This window comes from Hydractinia symbiolongicarpus, chromosome 2, assembly GCF_029227915.1.
Source record: "Hydractinia symbiolongicarpus strain clone_291-10 chromosome 2, HSymV2.1, whole genome shotgun sequence".
Lineage (NCBI taxonomy): Eukaryota > Metazoa > Cnidaria > Hydrozoa > Anthoathecata > Hydractiniidae > Hydractinia > Hydractinia symbiolongicarpus.
The window spans coordinates 22,563,678-22,582,639 of NC_079876.1; the positions used below are offsets into that span (position 1 = coordinate 22,563,678).

At 33.9% G+C, this 18,962-nt stretch overlaps 1 protein-coding gene and 1 long non-coding RNA gene across 2 annotated transcripts; both read left to right on the forward strand.

Moving 5' to 3' along the window:
• The first annotated feature begins 1,046 nt into the window (after positions 1 to 1,046).
• LOC130630204 (PAT complex subunit Asterix-like) lies at positions 1,047 to 17,903 on the forward strand. Its single transcript, XM_057443603.1, has 3 exons — positions 1,047 to 1,253; positions 15,950 to 16,047; positions 17,045 to 17,903. The coding sequence occupies exons 1-3, from the start codon at positions 1,098 to 1,100 to the stop codon at positions 17,109 to 17,111; spliced, it is 321 nt and encodes a 106-aa protein (XP_057299586.1). The 5' UTR covers positions 1,047 to 1,097; the 3' UTR covers positions 17,112 to 17,903.
• Positions 2,465 to 12,766, forward strand: LOC130630205 (uncharacterized). Its single transcript, XR_008982052.1, has 2 exons — positions 2,465 to 4,764; positions 4,814 to 12,766. It is a non-coding gene; the product is annotated as an uncharacterized LOC130630205 (long non-coding RNA).
• Positions 17,904 to 18,962: the final 1,059 nt, after the last annotated feature.

Below are 18,962 nucleotides of genomic sequence, written 5' to 3' on the forward strand. Positions count from 1 at the left end.
CTTGTTACCTAAATGTTATTTTAGGCCAAAATTGGTCTTAAAATTAAAACTACTTTATTTTTGACAAATTTTGGCACAATTAACAAAAAAAGTATGCTGAACATGATGGTGACATCAAAATTTTGATTTCTTCTTACCTAAATATCATTTCAGGCCAAAATTGGTCCAAAAATTAAAACTACTTTATTTTTAACAAAATTTGGCACAGTAAACAAATAAAGTATGCTAAACATGATGGTGACATCAAAATTTTGATTTCTTGTTACCTAAATGTCATTTTAGGCCAAAATTGGTCCAAAAATTAAAACTACTTCATTTTTAACAAAAATTGGCAAAGTTAACAAAAAAAGTATGCTGAACATAATGGTGACATCAAAATTTTGATTTTTGTCACCTAAATGCTATTTTAGGCTAAAATTGGTCCAAAAATTAAAACCACTTCATTTTTGGCTAAATCTGGCACAGTTAACAAATAAAGTATGCTGAAAATAATGATGGTACAAAAGTTTGGTTTTTGTCACCTAAATGTCATTTCAGGCCAAAATTTATCCAAAAATTAAAACTGCTTTATTTTCAACAAAAAAATTGACACAGTTAATAAAAAAAGTATGCTGAAAATTATGGTCACATCAAAATTTTGATTTTTTGTCAACTAATGCCGTTTAAGACCATAAACGTTTCAATCGCAAGACTTTCAACCATGAATGATAGGCTGTATTTTTTGTTAGCAATTTCTTTTAAAATGTGAGTTTATTATGACACGTTTCGTTTTGTTTGCGTTTGTTCTAAGATATAATGTTACTGATGGGCTTTATCTTCAGAGGTTCATGCACCAAACCCCTTCGAATGTTTGGCACAATAACACAACGAATTAGCAGGTTTTCATCAAATATTTTGGTAGCGCTCGGAAATTCTTAGAGCCCCCAGGGCTTCTTGTTCACTTTAAGAACATTCGTTGGCAGACCCCGTATAGCTAAACCAAACTCCGTATTACTCCGTATAGAAATCACACTCCGTACGTCACACAATGTCAGTAAAGAAAGAAGGACCCGCGGAGGGTATCAGGACCGGTCAAGGGCCGCAGACATAATTTCAAAATGTCCGCCAGAGGTGCAGATTCAGGATATGATCCTCGTAGACCAAATAGAATTTATCGTTATAAGCCGTCATCAAACAAGCCTGGTGATGATCCTACTGCAGATTACCTTAATCTGATGGGCATGATATTTAGTATGTGTGGATTAATGATGAGGGTAAGACATATTTTATTGGTGGTGGTTTTTTGTTTTTTTTGTGGTGGTGGTGGCCGTCGTGGTGGTGGCTTTACCAACACGTTCATGTTGCTTTAAAGCTTACCTCCCGAGAAAAATTAAGTTGACCTAAATTGGCTCATATTCATACGTGATTTATGAATATAAAGTTTATTTTCCTTAATTCGCACTTATAAGTTAATAATGCCTATTCAAAGATTCAAAAATTCACCTCCGACACGAGGTAAAACACCCGCAATGTTGTTTTATAAATTTCTTCACCTTGAGTGCTCTGACGTCACCTGTTAGAAGATCGTAAATCATCTTCCGCATTGAAATTTTTACTCAAACTTTAATAGTGAAATTCATTGGTAATGAGTATGTTTACCCCTGTGGAAAACATCAGGAAACTTTGAAAATGAATACTAACTTCGGTTGAGAAATCATCATTAAATTGCAATACCGAGAAGCTGTGACACAAAAAAAGAAAAAAAGAGCGACAGGGAAAAGGTTGTAGAATTTCAATTTGAGCAGGCGAAATACTAGACCAAGCACTGACTCGGATTTCAGTTGGGGATAGCTGTGATGAGGATACTATTCAAGAAGAAGTCGCTTCACGTGTTGCTGTTGCTGTAAGGACGTGGTGCAAGTGTGAAAAGTGTAAGTAATGACGAGCGAAGCGTGTCGTTGCTATTGCGAGTTAGAATCCGCAAATATTTTTAATTTGTTCAGTGAATTTTGATATGTAAACGTATTCGAATTAGATAATAGCGCATGAGTTCGATGAATGACGATAAAAATGAAAAAATCTTCTAACTGTTCTAAAGTCAAAGAACTCGGAAGCAAAATGAGCTTCGCAGATCTTAAAATTCTTTGGAAGCGTATCCTCTCTCTTTATCAGTTTGATCCATATAGTTGTTTTGGATCTTTTGGAAAGTTGAAAAAAATAACCTTGTTTCTTTTGGTGGTTAAGAGTTTAAAAACCGTTGTAACTCTATCATATCAAAACAAATCGGTCAATATTATTTTATTTTGCCGTATAAGTCATTGCGAAAGTTAAAAAATTAATTGTAACACTGGGCTGAGTGCTTGTTAAACGGTGTTGCACAGGCGTATAGGGATAATACCTTTTAATATATATATATATATATATATATATATATATATATATATATATATATATATATATATATATATATATATATATATATATATATATATATATATATATATATATATATATATATAATTAATTAGCGTTTAAAGCGCTAATATTAATGATAATAACGTTAAGACGATAATAATAATTAGCATTAAAATAACCCTATTAACGTTGAAAAGCATGATTACGCCATTTTGATTTTTCGTGTGCTGGCAAAATTTGTGTTTTAGCCAATGTCAAATAATGCAAAAAGGACTTAGACCTTTCCTGCACAACTGACTCCCCGTAGTTCATTTCGAACTTTCGTCGGATAAAACGTCCAATAGATTTCCGTCTTGGTCGGACACTTTTAGATCTCAGAATTATTGAATAGTCCTGGTCCTTTCAATCCACAAACAAGCCTATTCATAGCCGACCTTACCATCCTAGCTAATTCACTGACTCCTGACTTGTTAAAAGAACTACGTAGACATAAATCTCTTTTGCCTGGCCCCTTCGTCATTTGTAACCAGGTCTTACACAAGAAATTCAGCCATGTGGTTCTTAACTAATGCGGAGGTGAACGCCAACGGAGCACGGATAAAGCAAGTCTGCAAAAACAGACATTTTATCATGGATTTAATTGTTGATTTCCGCCAGCAAAGGCGAAATCTTTAAAATCGTCTGAGGAGATAGATAGAGACAGCGCAGCTAGGCTGGACGTCCGAAACTTATCCAGGCTAAAGCCTAAATCCTCGTTTTGACAGATTATTTTCTGAGAACGAGGCTAAAATGAGTTTCAAGCCAATAAGAATTCTAACAGTGCAACAAATTGTTTTATTATCCAATCAACAATACTTTATTTTAAAGTTTATATGCTATCAAAAGTTAAAACTTGTGCAGTGTAGCATAAAGAAGATTGTCTTATAACGCGCCATCTTCGATGTTATTAACGTTTCCTTTTAATAATTACGTCACTTCCTTCTGTACAATTTTGCAAGCACGTAGACTAAAGCTATATTCAGCAGAACTATAATTAATTATTCATGAATTTTAATTTAAAGAGGAATTGTTGAGGCTGAATATTTTTGGTGAAAGATAATGTATTATAGCTATAAAATCGTGACAAGTGTGTTATAAAAGAAAAAATAAGAATACGTAGTCTAAAAATAACATTTCAAAACTGATTATGTGTAAAAAACAATTTGCTGCCACTTTTAAAGATATTTTCCAAGTTGTTTGTCAGAGAAAAAGAGAAAATAGATAAATTTTCAGCCTTGCTGTTGTTTTCATTTTGTTTTTATTGTTCATCAATTTTCAGGTTTATTACTTTTCTTTTAAAATTGTTCTTATAGACAAATGAAGTTTATGCAAGTTAAGTTAGCTATTATTTACAGTTATAATAGTAATCAAAAATTAAATTTTAAAATTTTAGAATATTCAATGATTTTGCTCCCCCATATTACTCAGTCCTCTTCAAAGTTTAGTACTTTTCCAGATTATTGCTAATGGTGGAAATCTTTAAGCCGTAGGGCTTCTTGTTTATAGATAATTTCTTCCTTTGACAAAACAATTGGAAACCATAACAGGTCCAAATTTAATGGATTCTTTTCTTTTATGCCGCAAGTGTTATTTAAACAATTTTAAACAATTTCTATATATATAAACTCAGCCCTCGAAATTAGCCCAAAAACCCGTCGGCAATAAATTGTCGACGACTTAGTCGTTTGCAGAGGCAATTCCTCGGTAATAGTTTGCCGATGCGAGAGAGTGACACGTGGGCAATTTTGAAAATATTATTTTTTTAAGCTTCGTTAGTCTTACTTACCCTTTAGATAGATAGATAGATAGATAGATAGATAGATAGATAGATAGATAGATAGATAGATAGATAGATAGATAGATAGATAGATAGATAGATAGATAGATACAGTACAGTCCAGATGTAAGCGTACGCGTACGCTCAAGTTTCACACCTTTTTCTCGGAGGCGGTAGTTGTTTGTCTTTTGTTCTTATTAATTATCTTGGAGTCTTGTAAGTCATTAACTTGCGCGTAATAAACAAAAGATTATTGAAGAAAAAATAGCTTATTATAACTGCGCGTAACTATTGTTAAATAGTGTTAACATAACTATTCCCAATAGCATAATTGCAAATGTTATCAACTCTATCAATGTGACACGAAGAGCCATTGTTTAATATTTTTATTAAACAAAGGTTTTGCGTGGAAACTAAATAGACTAGCGAGAAGGCATTGTTGGTTGCGCGGGTTAAATAAAGCCTTTACGCGATAGAAATTATTTTATTTTAACAAAGATTGAAAATTTTTTTAGATTGCATTTTAAAACTTTAAAAACGAAAAACGGCGATATGTTTTTTTAGATCGCATTTTAAAAGTTTTAAAACGAAAAACGGCGATAGAAATGTAATTTTAGATCGCATTATAAAAGTTTTAAAACGGAAAACGGCGATAGATATTTTTTTTTTTAGATCGCATTTTAAAAGTTTTAAAACGAAAAACGGTCTATATGTGTCTCTGTCTTGTTATGCACATCATGGTCGATCTGCTGTTGTCTTCGTTCCTCTTCTAAATTTCTGGTATGTGTCGCTGATCGCCGTTTTTCCATGCTGGGTAAGTGGTCTTGTAATGGACAACCTAGCAGGAGTTGAGCAGGGCTTGATTCACATTGCAATGGTGTCATGCATATTGCCATTAATCCTGCTTTGATGTCTTCCTTGCTTTCAATGCATTTCTTCATCATGCTTTTGATTATTTTGACTGCTGCTTCAGCAAGTCCATTAGATTGTGGCTATCTGGTACTTGACGTTTTATGTTAAAAGCCCCATTCTTTAGCAAAATCTCTGAAGAGTTTGGATGCATACTGTGGTCCATTATCTGAGAATACCTCATCTGGAATACCGTTCCTGGCAAAGGAATCCTTAACTGCTTCTATTACGTTGGCTGATTTACTTTGTTGTAGTTTATACAGCTCTGCCATAATGAATAGTATTCTGTAATTATCAGGTAGGTTTCATTATAAATTTCAGACAAATTTAATCTTCTGCCATGGTTTAGTTGGTAATGGTGGAGCAGTTAAAGGCTTGGCTCCCTTTTATGCTGCATATTTGGCACACGTTATACACCTTTGCACTAAGTAGAGAACTTAGTGCAAAGGTGTACAACATGTTGATTCATCCCGGCCAATAACAGCTCTGTCTGGCATGTTGCTTTGATTTTTCAATGCCTTGGTGACCCATGTGTATGCGGTTCAAAATATCTGTTCTCATGCTTGTTGGTATTATATATCGCGTTCTCCTTTCACCAAGATACCTTTAATTTCAGAGCGATCGTCTGCTGTCAAAATAAGGTTGGCATGCCTCTGGGCATTTATTTTTTGATGTAGGCCACCCTTCTTGAATTATTTGTTTCTAATATTGTAACTCTGGGTCCCTCTGAGTATGTCTCTTTATCTCCTCCAATCTAGTATTTGAAGTTGGCATTTTTCGTTTTGTCAATTCTATTTGTGTTAACCTCTTGTTCGACTAACAGGTCTGTGTTGGTGCCCTAGATAATGCATCAGCATCCTTTAGTTGGATGCCCTTTATGTGGTGTGCAGTGAAGGAGTATTGTAGTAAGGTCATCCTCATTCTTTGGATGTGTGGTGACAAAAATGCAACCAACATTTTTGGGTTTAGTATTGGTATCAGTGGCTAATGGTCCGTTTCTATCGTAAATTCTGGTAGGCCATGTATGTACATATGTGCATTTTCCTACATCCACATGAAACTGCTAGCATTTCTATCTGTATGGAATGGCAGTTCTTTTCTGTAACTGTTAAAAATCTGGACGCACAGGAAACTGGATGCCACTTTTCCCGATGTTGTTGGTATAATATCACACTAATTCCATTCAACTTGCTACTATCCACTCTAAATTTTGTGGCTTTTGTCACATCATATAACTTCAAGATTTTGGGTGATGTTAAAAGTTTCTTGATCTCCTAGAATGCTTGGTCATGGACCAATGTCCATAGCCACAAATTTTTAGTCGACAACAAGTTCCTAAACAATACGGCTATCAGTGCCAATCTGTCCGTGTATTTTGACATTTGATGGGCCATACCCATAAATAATAATTCTGTTAAGGTATTTGGAGTTGGATAGTTGACGATTGCATCAGTTTTAAATGTTGATGGTTCTACTCCACTTGGAGATATTTTATGTCCTAAAAATTCAACTTTATTTGTTTTGAACTTGCACTTTGCTGGGTTAAGTACCACTCCCTTTGGCGAAATGTGTTTAATAGTTTGTGCATTCTTTCATCATGGTTTTTTCATCATGCCAGTCTTTCATCTACTTACTCCAGTTGATATAGTTCTCTATCAATACAGCTGTTTAGTTTAGTCAAGTCTATACACAGACGGATGTCCTTGTTGTTGGGCTTTAGTACTGCCACTATTGGGTGGCACCAGTGGGCTGGTCAACTTTTGTGATAACTCCTAACAATTCCATTCGTATAATTTCCATTTCCAATTTCCATTCTACATCCCCCAATCACGTAAATACTTTTGGGTATTCTGTCAGGAAAACATTGCTTTTTTTTACCATTGGCGTCCTTTTCTGTCTTTATTTGTCCACAAGACACTGTCTGTGTTGCATGTAGTGTTGCTACTTTTAATCGATTAATGGCTGGTTTACCTAACAATGCACAGGTTAGGTTGTCACATACATATACAATTTCTTTGCACTCTTCTTCACCCCATCCAAAATCCAGGTATGTGTATCCCAACCATTTCGGGGGTTGATTTGCTGGACCTTTTAGTTTCTTTCTGGTTGTTTTTAATAAGTTTTTGTTCAAGTTCAACTTTTTAGATCATCACTTGGTATAACCGTTACATCTGCTCCAGTGTCTATTTTAAAGTTGATGCCCCCCTCCATTTGGAGTCAGCATTTCTATTTTCTAAGAAAATGCTTCATTATGGCTGTTTACAGAGCCTATAGGAAAAGCAACCCTAGACTTTCCGTTGCTTCTTCTTCTTCCTCCACATTGTCAATCCAGCCATGACAAACTTCACTTCCTTTTTTCATGGTCCAATGATTAGGTAAAATATCTGGAGGGTTATTTTCGGGCCAAATGTGAGAAGTATGTGAATAACGGCCTTTAGAGCCTTTATGCTCAAAGTTAGTTTTTATATACTACTGAGCAAATATGTGACATCTTTTAAATGTGACATCTTTTAAATGAAACGTCATTCAGAGTCAACGGTTTTGAGATCCCTAGTTTTTTTTTTATTATGCCAGTAAAAAATATCTTAAGTTGTGCATAAATAATTTATTTATTATATATATAAATTATATATAAACAAAGCAATTATTTTGTTTTTCTTTATAAATTGTATGAAATAGCACCCTAGCTATGAACATCTTTCAATAATTTGATCTTGAGAAAGCCCACCAAAGTCTTAACTAAATATAAAAAAGTAATAAGTTACTCAAGCAAACTGCTAAACTGTAAGACCAAAAAATATCTACTCTTTACAGGAAAACATGAACAGGAGAAGCAAGATTAACAAAATAACAATCAGCCACTTGACAGCCTATAAAACAATTTCTCAAAATCACGGCGCTCTAATAGCGAAAAAAAATATCAAAACACCTGCAAAATACAGTAGTTTGCTGTTTTGTCCCTTACCTAGAACCATGTTACCAGCCACCCCCCCCCCCCCCCCCCCATTACCAATTTTCAAGTCCAAAACTAGTAGCGTAGTGTTGGCAGAAGGTTGGAAAGATGGTATACTTTCGCCAAAAATATATTTTTTTAATTTTGTGTTTTGTTCGACGCAACAACTCGAAATCCTTAACACACATGGATAATATATTTATATATCTATAAAGAAGAAAAGTATATTGTTCCAATACTCTTTATTTCAGTAAAATTATAATAATACAAAAAAAGTTCCAATAACTTAAAAGATGATAAAAATACAAAGTTTAAGAAAAAATACGGAAGCCGTTTTGATTTTGTACGCTTTTCACCGTAGCGAAACAGCTGTAAGCTCTTGTTACTATCTTAGAATGTAATAATAATAATAATAACAATAATAATAATAATAATAATAATAATAATAATAATAATAATAATAATAATAATAATAATAATAATGAATATTTTTAGTGGCATGCCCAGAAAGACCACTTTGCTTTTTAGACAGCAATTACAATTCTTTCCACTGGGGGCCACTAAAATATGTGTTGCTCAACAAAAAGTGGGGTATTTCATTGTTTACTATACAACCCCCTGCAAGTGTATGAAAATCATAATCGATAAAGTGAGAATAGCTGTCAATCATATTTTTTAAAGCAATGGGTGATGTTATGCAACACAGTTTAGCATATGGGCTATCTTTTGCGAAAAATATTGACTAAGAAAAAACACAACATTTAAACACCCCAAAAAAGGTACTGATTGTGTGAAGCACTTCCTTGTTTTAAAAAAGAAAATTAGGTACACATGTGTGTTTATTTACCTTTCAAACTTCCAAAAGCTTTCAAAAAAGGATAAATCCTACTATACTGGAAACTTACACTTGCAGACGGGACTCTACTTGCAGATCCGTACTTGCTACAGGCTAGTGATTGGAGTGACAATGTTTTACTAATTCCAGATATAAGTTACGTTGATTTGTATGCAAATTTGGTTCACACACCAAGTGAGCTCACACACAAGTCACCTAAAGCACAAAATCCTTGAAGGCTACTTTTACCTATCTGGGCATGTACAAGAAGTTTATTGTCACCACTTAAAAGAATTCTGCCACATAAGTTCTTCCACGCTACTAATCCAAAGGCAGGGGAAAGCTCAAAGATTGTACGATACTTGGGTTGTAATGCCCAAAACAGGTTGGATTGACTTTGCAAATGGCACCTGTGTATAACGTATATATAAATATTATGAATTATCACAATATCAACTTTTTCTAGGCTTGGCTTAGCTTGCAGTCATGTTGCTGCATTATGTCGCATGTGCTACATTGGAGCTGAATAAAACGGCATATCCTAGTGTTTGTGTTCTTAGAAAAAAGCAAGAAAAAGAATTCATCTTTTCAGGTTCATCACCCTTAAGCAAGAATCGAAAAGAACAGAAACACTTCCAAAAATTGATGATCCTTTTGAAGACACATTAAAAGTTTTTGTATCACCTGATCTAATAAAAATATTTACTAAAAAAGATCAAGGACATCTCGATAAAGTTAAAGGCGCGTAATCACCCTGTTGGCAAATTTTTTGAGGCGCCTATTTTATCGTAAATATTGAAAGATATGAACAAGAAAACATTGCCCTGAAAATTTTTTGAAAACTGACAACCGGAACATGTTTAAATGTTTTATAGAAATAACAAACTCACCCCAGTTTCTCTTCGCCTACAGAACCGCCATTGCATTTCATTGCACGAATCATGCGATAATAAACGCACAGCTAAACCGATCACATGTTTGCTGGATTCATGCCATTACGGAAAAAATAATGAATGAGAGAGTATCCGGAGCTGTGTTTCCATCGTAATGCTTTTATAAATGTATCAACAAAGTTCCGAACATGATAAATCAGATAAATCAATCAAAGTTTCTGTGTTATTCTGTGTTGAAAGCAACATTGACCACTTCTTGTTGTTGTGAAGACAGCTTCGCCTGGCTAGCTGTCTTACTTTTTGATTATTTTCCTTTGTTCAAACAATTAGTCGTTTCCTTATGGAGACAGTATCAGATCTAGACAATTAGAATACTTAAATTTCCCCTTTCATGCTCTATATTTAATTATCTCCATAGTGCTTTAACTATCTTAAACTATCACAATGAGCATTCTCCCTGTTGGGTTTTTTAGCTTATAATATGCAATAATCCCGATCATCAATAAAAAAGAAAGAGCGTGATAAGCATTAATTATCATAATTAATAACCACAAGGCACTGCTGTGATTTCTTCTTTCTGCTTTGTTTAGTCTGTTCTCCAAAAACAATGGCGAATAGAATAGAAGAATATTAAATCTAAGTGGAGAAAGTGATATGGATGTTTTTACGTGCGACCTCTTTTTTAAACAAAACCAAAATTTCTTTCCACTTTTTGATGGCATGTTTTACAAAGAAAAACAAGCCAAAAAGAACAGACTGAACGAAGCCTACCATAATGCCGATTATATCGAACTTCATCTCAGTGCTCAATTAAAGATAATGCTGTTTGTTTACCTATGGTTTCACACGAACATTTTGCGACGGCCCACTTATTAGACGAGAATAAGAGATCAACAAGAACGTTGAATATGACGACTGGAAAAAAACAAAACAATAAATTCAAGATATTGAAGTACCATTATTTTCATTTCTAGTAGGTTTTATATCCTCAAATTTTCAGGAAAGTCATAACTCAGTCTAAACTTTGAAATAAATATAAAAAATGTATATAGTAATTTTTTTTCGATAAGGGTGATTACGCGTCTTTAAGGCAGATTGCTCCAGATATTGCTATTTTTAAAAGCATAAGTTAAGGCCTTGACGATGAATAAAACCAGGACAGTGACACAGGTAGTGCAAAAAAAATGAACAAAATAACCTTCCTGAACCTCTGACACCAACAACAATAAATAAAACTGATGCAGCAAAATAAAAAGTATTGAAGTTATGAAATAAATGCAAAGTCGTGTTTCCAAAATCAATATGGTAATTTAAATAAAGTAACAAAAACTTAAAGTATCAGTAGCAAATGGATGTTGCACAGGGCTAGGTGTATAACTGCATCATTTTAAAATCTGGCTTAACATGTGAATGACATTGAATGGTATCATTATTCATGCGTAAACATAACTAGAGCTCCTAAAAACTGGTTATGTCCAAACTGTTCCAAAAAGAATTAGAAACCTAATTTTTTTAAGTTGAAGTATATATGTTTGTATCCGGAAAGGTTATGTATAAAGTATATATGTATAAGTAAGTTAAGATATACATAAAAAGTTAGTTAAATTTACATCTATATATAATTTACAAAATGCCTTGGCTTATATTGATTAGTGCACAAACAAGCACCATTACATTATCCATTAGGTCGGTAATGGGAATAGTCGTACTTAGAATAAAAAAGTTCCTAATCTTCCAATAACCCTCTCAATATGTATTCACACATTTGCAATCTGCCTTGACTGATCAACATCAGCAGCAGACATTTGGTCCTTTCCTTGAGTAAATTCTGGGGTCTTCAAAAACGCTTCTCTTGTGGCCAACTCTTGTTAAATCAGAAAATCTCTATTTGCTAAAACCATATCACCATTCTCTACCAAGTCCATAACTACACTTTTGATGTTGATTTCTTTATCTGATCTTGTCAAGCAATTAAATATTTAATAGTATTGGTACTTTTGTAATTGGACCAAGTTTGTGCCCTAGCATTCAAGCTGAATGGTTGCTGAATAAAAATTTCTGTACGGTCTATTATGCAACAACAGCTTTTGTAACATCGAAAACATTTCAGTAAATTCATGCCATATTAGTGTAAACAATAATGACTTTGCTAACAGTGGTAACTCTTATCGATGGATGCGAGAAATCACAATTGGTCGAACTATATGCAATGTTTTTATTAAGGAGTCCAAGTTTCAAGTTAAGGAGGAACACAAGGACATGATCTTTTTGCATCAACAATTTTGTTTCTGGTCTTACTATGGTCTTAACAATATTGACCACCCAATTGAATCTTCCTTTGATGAAGCCACTATAAAAAAAGATCATGACATTCTTTCAATGACCTATAGCAAAATTTACTGACTGAAAGAGTTTTGTTTCTGTTTCATGTGTTTTAAAATTATATACATATAGCAAAATTTACTGACTGAAAGAGTTTTGTTTCTGTTTCATATGTTTCATTCATTCTATTTGCATGGTCATTACTTAATCCCTTGTATTTGTTTGAAATATTCTGTTTTTTAGCCGTCTCATTATTTAATTTTTTTCTCCAGTTCTTATACCTTGTCACATAATTCTGACATTGAAGGGGCTTTTTTTCTTCTGCCAGATCATTGTCAGTTTCGCTTTTGTGTAGGAATTCAGGTGCTAATTTTCATCGTTTTGTGAGTCTAGAATATCTCTCGTACTTTCTTTTTTCAGTTACTCTTTTTTCAGTCCCTGCAAGTACTGAGGGTATCTAGTCTGGGTTAGATGGATACTTGGACTTTTTCCTGAAAAAAAGGCACAAAAAAACTTTGAGAGAAAAGATTTGGCTGAAGAGGTTAGAAAACGAGGATGTTTCACACTGCTTTACAAAACAACTTTTAAAAAACAGTGCAGTAGGTCACTTACTAGATACAAAGTGTAAATGACACATTTTGGCATTCTTTATCAACTTTTCTGACCATTCAATTATGCCAATTGCAGGCAGCCATCTCTCCTTCAACACAGGATGCTTTTTGTTTGGAATTTTAGAAAACCCACCATCATCTCCTGTCTTCCGACGATTTGCACAATTAGGTACGCAACAGCTATCTTGCATTGTTATAAAAATAACAGTTTTTTAAAGTATCTTAAAAATAATAATACCTAAAAAGCACACATCTTTTCTCCTCAATCTTTAACTAAATGTTCTACTCACCCTCCATTTTTAAAATACGTCTTTAGTTAATGGATTGTTTCCACTGGCGGACACTGAAACAAAAAAGAAAAAAGAATTATGAACCTTAGACTGTCTCAGATCAATCAAACATAGTAACATATTTTATATTTTGTGAAAATTGAAAAGGAAGAAGAATTAAAATTAAAATTAAAAAGTGATCTCCATTAGAGATGAAAGTCTTAAAAGAAAGCAGACTTCCATTACAGGTCACTTGTTTTAGAAGATTATTCCACATTTTTGCAGCTTTAATTGGAAATCTTTTTTTGTCAAATTCTGATTTTTTGCCAAAAGGAATTTTGAGCACATGTAATCAGGAGCAATGTGATCCATGGCCTTGAAAACTAACATGGCATGGTTTTTGATGAGTAGATTATTCAATAAATATTCCTTCTTTTTCCCAAGAAAGGTACGGACACATTTTAATCGTTTTTTAGTGTTCCCAATCTACCTTGGGTGGCACAAGCCGATACAGAGGAGCAGTAGTTGAAATATGGCATGACAAGTGCTGTAATTAAAAGGTTTTTGGTGTACGATGTTAAACAAAATGCAATGGCTCTAATTTTAGAATATTTAGTAAGATTTTTCTATTTATGCCATTAATGTGCTTCATTCGTCTAAATGATAATTTTGGGACAATTTTACACATTTGGCCCAAATTTTCTGATTTCGGACAGGTGTCCAAAATTTCCTTTTAATTATATGGACAATTTTTCTTGGATTAATAATCTTTTCACAGAATAACAAATCTTATTTCGTTCTTGAGATATCCTGTTTTAACTGAGAGGGTATTTTGAAGTATTTTTTCATAACGTTTTTGTCCGCTACGAAACAGCCGCGGCTGTGTGGTGTTATTTGTTTACTTTTCAGTGTTAAGCTCCTTTAAATGTGGCATTTGCGTGGCAGGAAAAAAGGGTCTTTTCCTATGGACTTCTCACATGAACATAGTTTTAAGAATTTAGGGTGGGCGTTACGAATGTTTGATGTAAGAGTCGACCGTCCGAACCTATATTTAGCCTGCGAGACTTTGACTGTTACATAAAATCCTCATCTAACAGCTACCGCAGCACTGCGTATCTATGATCGTACCAAATATTGCATACTGTTCACATACAAATTACTTCCACCACTCATACAGAATGCGTGTTTTGAAGTTACTAGACGACAGAGCAGATAACATCATACGACACTAACATTACATAATTATCACATGAGAAAGCTCTGTGCCACTGTGCATAAATGTTTAACAGGCGACGTTCCTAATTTTGAAGAGTATTTTGAAGTGATATGCCACAACATCGGGACAAGAAACAACCAACACTCCTACGTTTTCCAACAGTTAAGCTCGAATTGACAAAAAAGCGTTTTTTTTCAATGGTGCACTAAACTATAATATACTTCCACTTGATATGCATTTAGAAATTGACACAAAGAACTTCACTGCTAAGTTAAAGAATTTTTTTGTATGAGGTAATTTTGAGTTTTTAGTAATTTACCAGTTTACCAGTTCGGTATGTCTATCATGATATGTGCCCACTTTTGCCTTTTCCTTTTCATGTAAGTGCGTTTCTTTTTTTTCTTTTTTGTTTGTCATTTTCAATTCGCTTTTTAATTTTCACGACAAAATAAATTAGACGCCAAATTCATTGTTTACATTGGTTAACCGCGTTCTGATTGGTCTAATACTAGCAGCGAAACCTTTAGCCGCGAAAAAGTAGGAGCTGTTTTTACGCTTCAGCGAAGCGAATATTTCGATGTAAAATCATTACAAACAAAACTGTGCATGCTCACATACAATTCGCCGTCGAATTCGCCGTTCAATTCGCTTCGTGAAAATCCCCCTGTAAGCGCGTAACTATATTCGGCAGAAATTGTTAATTATACATTATTTAAAGGGGGATTGTTGAGGCTTAATATTTTTGGTGACAGATAATAGTATTTTAGCTATAAAATCGTGACAAGTGTGTTATAACAGAAAAATATGGATATATAGTCTGGAAATAACCTTTCTTAACTAAATAGTATGTAAAAAAAAATTTCTGATTTTTAAAAGGGTTACTGCCACCTTACGCAGGCAAATGGCATTTCACGTCAACATTTTTTTGTCCACACTAAATAGATTAAATTACATATACTGAGAATCTATTGACTAGACTTTAGAATAAGCCCTTTTTCCTGCCACTAAAAAAGACAGCTTGTAGATTAGTGCAACATTTTATTTTATTCATTTTTCATTCATTAAATGTAAACATTCATTGCTATGATGCCAAAAAGCCCCTGAAAAGCCTAAAAAACACTAATCAAAACCTGTGGCAACTCTACTTAGTAAACTTTATCATTTTGACTATGCGCCGTCACTAAGGCAAATTGGCAAAAGTGTGTGAACAGGGCTAGTGTTTGTGCAACGGCAAAACGTTCTTCCTGTGATTTAGTTCTCAATTCTGTGATGTGTTTAATTTAATGTGAGAAGACTATAGGAATATATTTTATGATTGTATTTTATGATTGAAATGATTGCAATACATGCCTTCCGTGCCTATAAGGAAGCTATTATCTGCTTCAAACATTTTTATTTATATTTTCTTCTACTGCTCAAAAAGTGCTGATACTCCTCTGGAAAGGCTGAAGCACACCAAGCCTGTTTTTACATTATTCAATAACTGTGTTGCCTTGATTTTACACCATCATCTTACCACTTTTGTTGTGTAAATGTATGGTTGAAATTAAACATTGCATGCATGCTATCTGAAAGATGGTTACCATCTTAATTCCACTTTCATTTATAATAGTCATCTCACATAGTAACCAAGGTTTTTTTACTAATACTGAGTTTGTTGTATCTACTACTGTTATATAACTTTAGGTGATCCACCAATTCGTTTTTGTGACAGTTTTCTTTTTTATTCAGATGAAATGGGCTGCTTGGGCTGCTGTGTACTGCTCATTTATTAGCTTCGCAAACTCTCGTGCGTCTGAAGATGCCAGACAAATGTTTAGCAGCTTTTTGTAAGTGAATGGTTTGTTTACTGCTTTTCTTAAAGTAGAACTAACGATGTTCTCTTGTCATAAAAACATTCTTACGTATCACGAAAACAACATGGCATAAAAACTTTCTTATTTTTTTATTTTTTTATGTCCAAATTTTGGTTGTTTTTTGGCTATTTTCCGAAATGACATAACGATATTGCTTGGCTAGTATTCAGCGGCAGGCAGACTTCAAAAGTTTCACTTTGACAGGGGTGTAGGCCGAGTAACCAACGTCGAAAATGCGCTAGCTGCACTTTGCGTCATGACCGCATTCTGTTTATGGTTTTTAATAGGAGGCTTTTTCATAGTCTAAAAGGAAGAATAACATTTTAAAGAAGTGTATTTTGCATTTTCCTTCATTTCTCATATGGTATTAACTCGAACTTTAACCCTATCGATATAGTCGGAACAAAAGTGATCACTGCGCACTACTGAAAACATGTTCTGCAAAGCTCCAGCCCTCCTCCTGTGATGCTTGAACCATTCTACTTGAATTTTATAAAAAGTTAAATTGGGATTTTGTGCAACGCCTTCCATCCATTAGAAACACACTCCGCAAGAATATCAGCGCCAGAGATTAGGGATGAGCTAAAAACTATTCACACCTAAAACTGTAATATATCGAAAGAAGATTTGCAAGTAAAGGTGTATAAGGCAACAAACGAATTATGCAACAGACTGATCTTTTATGTTACTTTACTTTCACGACACATCTGCTTTTCCCTGACAAAACATTAAATATTTCTTGAGTGGTAGAAACAATTCAAGCTTTTGTGTCAAACAACATTTAGAGAGTACTGTAGGTAAAAATTCGCCCGTTTGTGCGTTTTAGAGGTCATATGCATGTTATGTAACCGTGACAGGAATACATTTTAAAGGCTAGTTTTTTAAAAAGATTTTATAATTGACTTCAAGTAAAGTATAAGATTGTATAATAAAGGCTGCATTTTTTAAATTTTTTTTATATATTTACCAGGTTATCAGTTTCAGCTGTTGTTATGTCTTACCTTCAAAATCCACAACCAATGGCAGCCAGTTGGTAGTACAGATCGTGGCATGCATTGATAGATACGTACTTACAAATCTGCTGCTGTGAAGAGTGTTGGGGGAAATCATGCTATATTTATATGAACTGCTTAATTTATGCTGCTTTTTTCTGTTTGTTTTCTTTTTTGCTTTTTATAACCATTCTACTCAGCTGGAACATTTGAAGCAAAGTTCAGTTTTTTTAAGTTTCAAACTACCTCTAGGAAATGTTTCGGGGTTTGTTCGCGTCATCATTGAAAAGCTGATCAGTTTATTGTAAATTTTTACGTATGTGACATAAACCTCCTCGGTGACATGCATGTCTACGTAATTAAATTGCTTTCTTAGCTAATTAGAATTAGTGTATATAATTAACCAATCGTGTTTTTACCCTCTTAACTGATAATTCTCCTCTGTCTATTCGTAAGATGTTTTACTACCAAGCACAGTAGGCAACTCTTTGATTTCGTCACTATAACGTTTTATGAGGGCCCAGTCAACCAACGCCCTAAATTTCGCGAATTCTGCGACTTGGGCGATCTACCGCAAAAATTAATTCCCGCAAATTCGTTTATGCGCGAAATTTTCTGTAATAGCATACTGGATCAGAATTTTGACAACGATTAGTGGGAAATGAGCTCTTGGAGATTTGCTGCCGCTCATATTTTGCAAGATGAGTTTAATGACGAAGCGAACGAGACTGAAACACAGTATTTTTGTTTCTGTTAAATTTGTGACTTAAATTCCATATAATCTTATTTTTCTTTACTTAAATATTTTTAAAAAAATAGAATACAAGCTTCAATGAATTTTCCAGGGATTTTTGCTTTTTCGATACAAGATCAAAAAAGGCCATCCGCGAAATTTAATTACTCTGAAAATTTAAAACGTAGTTAGTCATCTGCAAAAAAAACAAGTTTGGTTCGTTTGAAAGATCTTTGGCAGTTACCTATAAATCTTCTCGAGATATTTCTTAAAAGTTTCGCTTATTATGCAAAATTATGACGTCATCAACTAGCTGAAAAACATGTAATTGCTTTTATTAAGCATAATTACACAGTGGAATCTCTCTATCTCGAACTCGCAAGGGACCAAAATTTTGTTCGAGATAGAGAAACTTCGAGATAAAGAAAGGAAAATACCTTAGGCGGACCACAAAAGGACCGAGACTTTAGTTCGAGATAGAGAGAAGTTCGAGATAGAGAGTAGTCGAGATAGAGAGATTCCACTGTAGTAACTAAATATTAAAATTTAAGTAAAATGTTTAAACTGCTAAACTGATTAACTAAAAATATTTTTATCCCTATATCTATGCCTTCTCAAAACTATTAAATTTAACACTTCACTCAAAGCTAGTTCATAACGTCGTGCATAATTTGTGAAATCTCTAAGACCTAAATCTTTGAACCAATTAGGATTTTTCAAAAAAATATATCAACTCTTTTATATGAAATTAACTTGTTTTTTTTTCGTAGGAGAGCTTTAAAGCTTTAAAGTAACTATAATATTAGTACTGCAAAGCCAAAAAATTTATAAATCAAGAAGTAAAGTGCATACATAGTCTTCCTAGAGAAAAAAAAACCTGTTGCACTCTTCCACTGTTTATTGTTCCACCCACAACATATTATATTGGGAAAAAGGGCGGAACTCCAAGAAATTAAAAATCAATCTAACACTCACTGTAAACTTGCGAAAGATCACTTGTAAATGTTCACAGCGGACTTACGCCTTAGGATCCTGGGTTATTTGGTTAGGTTTAAACTTAAAAAAGGGTTAATCTTAAAAAAGGGTGACGTCAGCATGTCCTAATATCACCAAATTTCGGACATTCCAGGTGGTGGAGTGGATTGCTCCATAATGCAGACATA

Excerpts from the sequence above, each read along its gene's own strand:
- LOC130630204 (XM_057443603.1), top strand. The coding sequence starts at position 1,098 with ATGTCCGCCAGAGGTGCAGATTCAGGATATGATCCTCGTAGACCAAAT. Across the intron at positions 1,254-15,949 it reads TGTGTGGATTAATGATGAGG|ATGAAATGGGCTGCTTGGGC; the intron begins GTAAGACATATT and ends TTTTTTATTCAG. Across the intron at positions 16,048-17,044 it reads CAAATGTTTAGCAGCTTTTT|GTTATCAGTTTCAGCTGTTG; the intron begins GTAAGTGAATGG and ends TATATTTACCAG.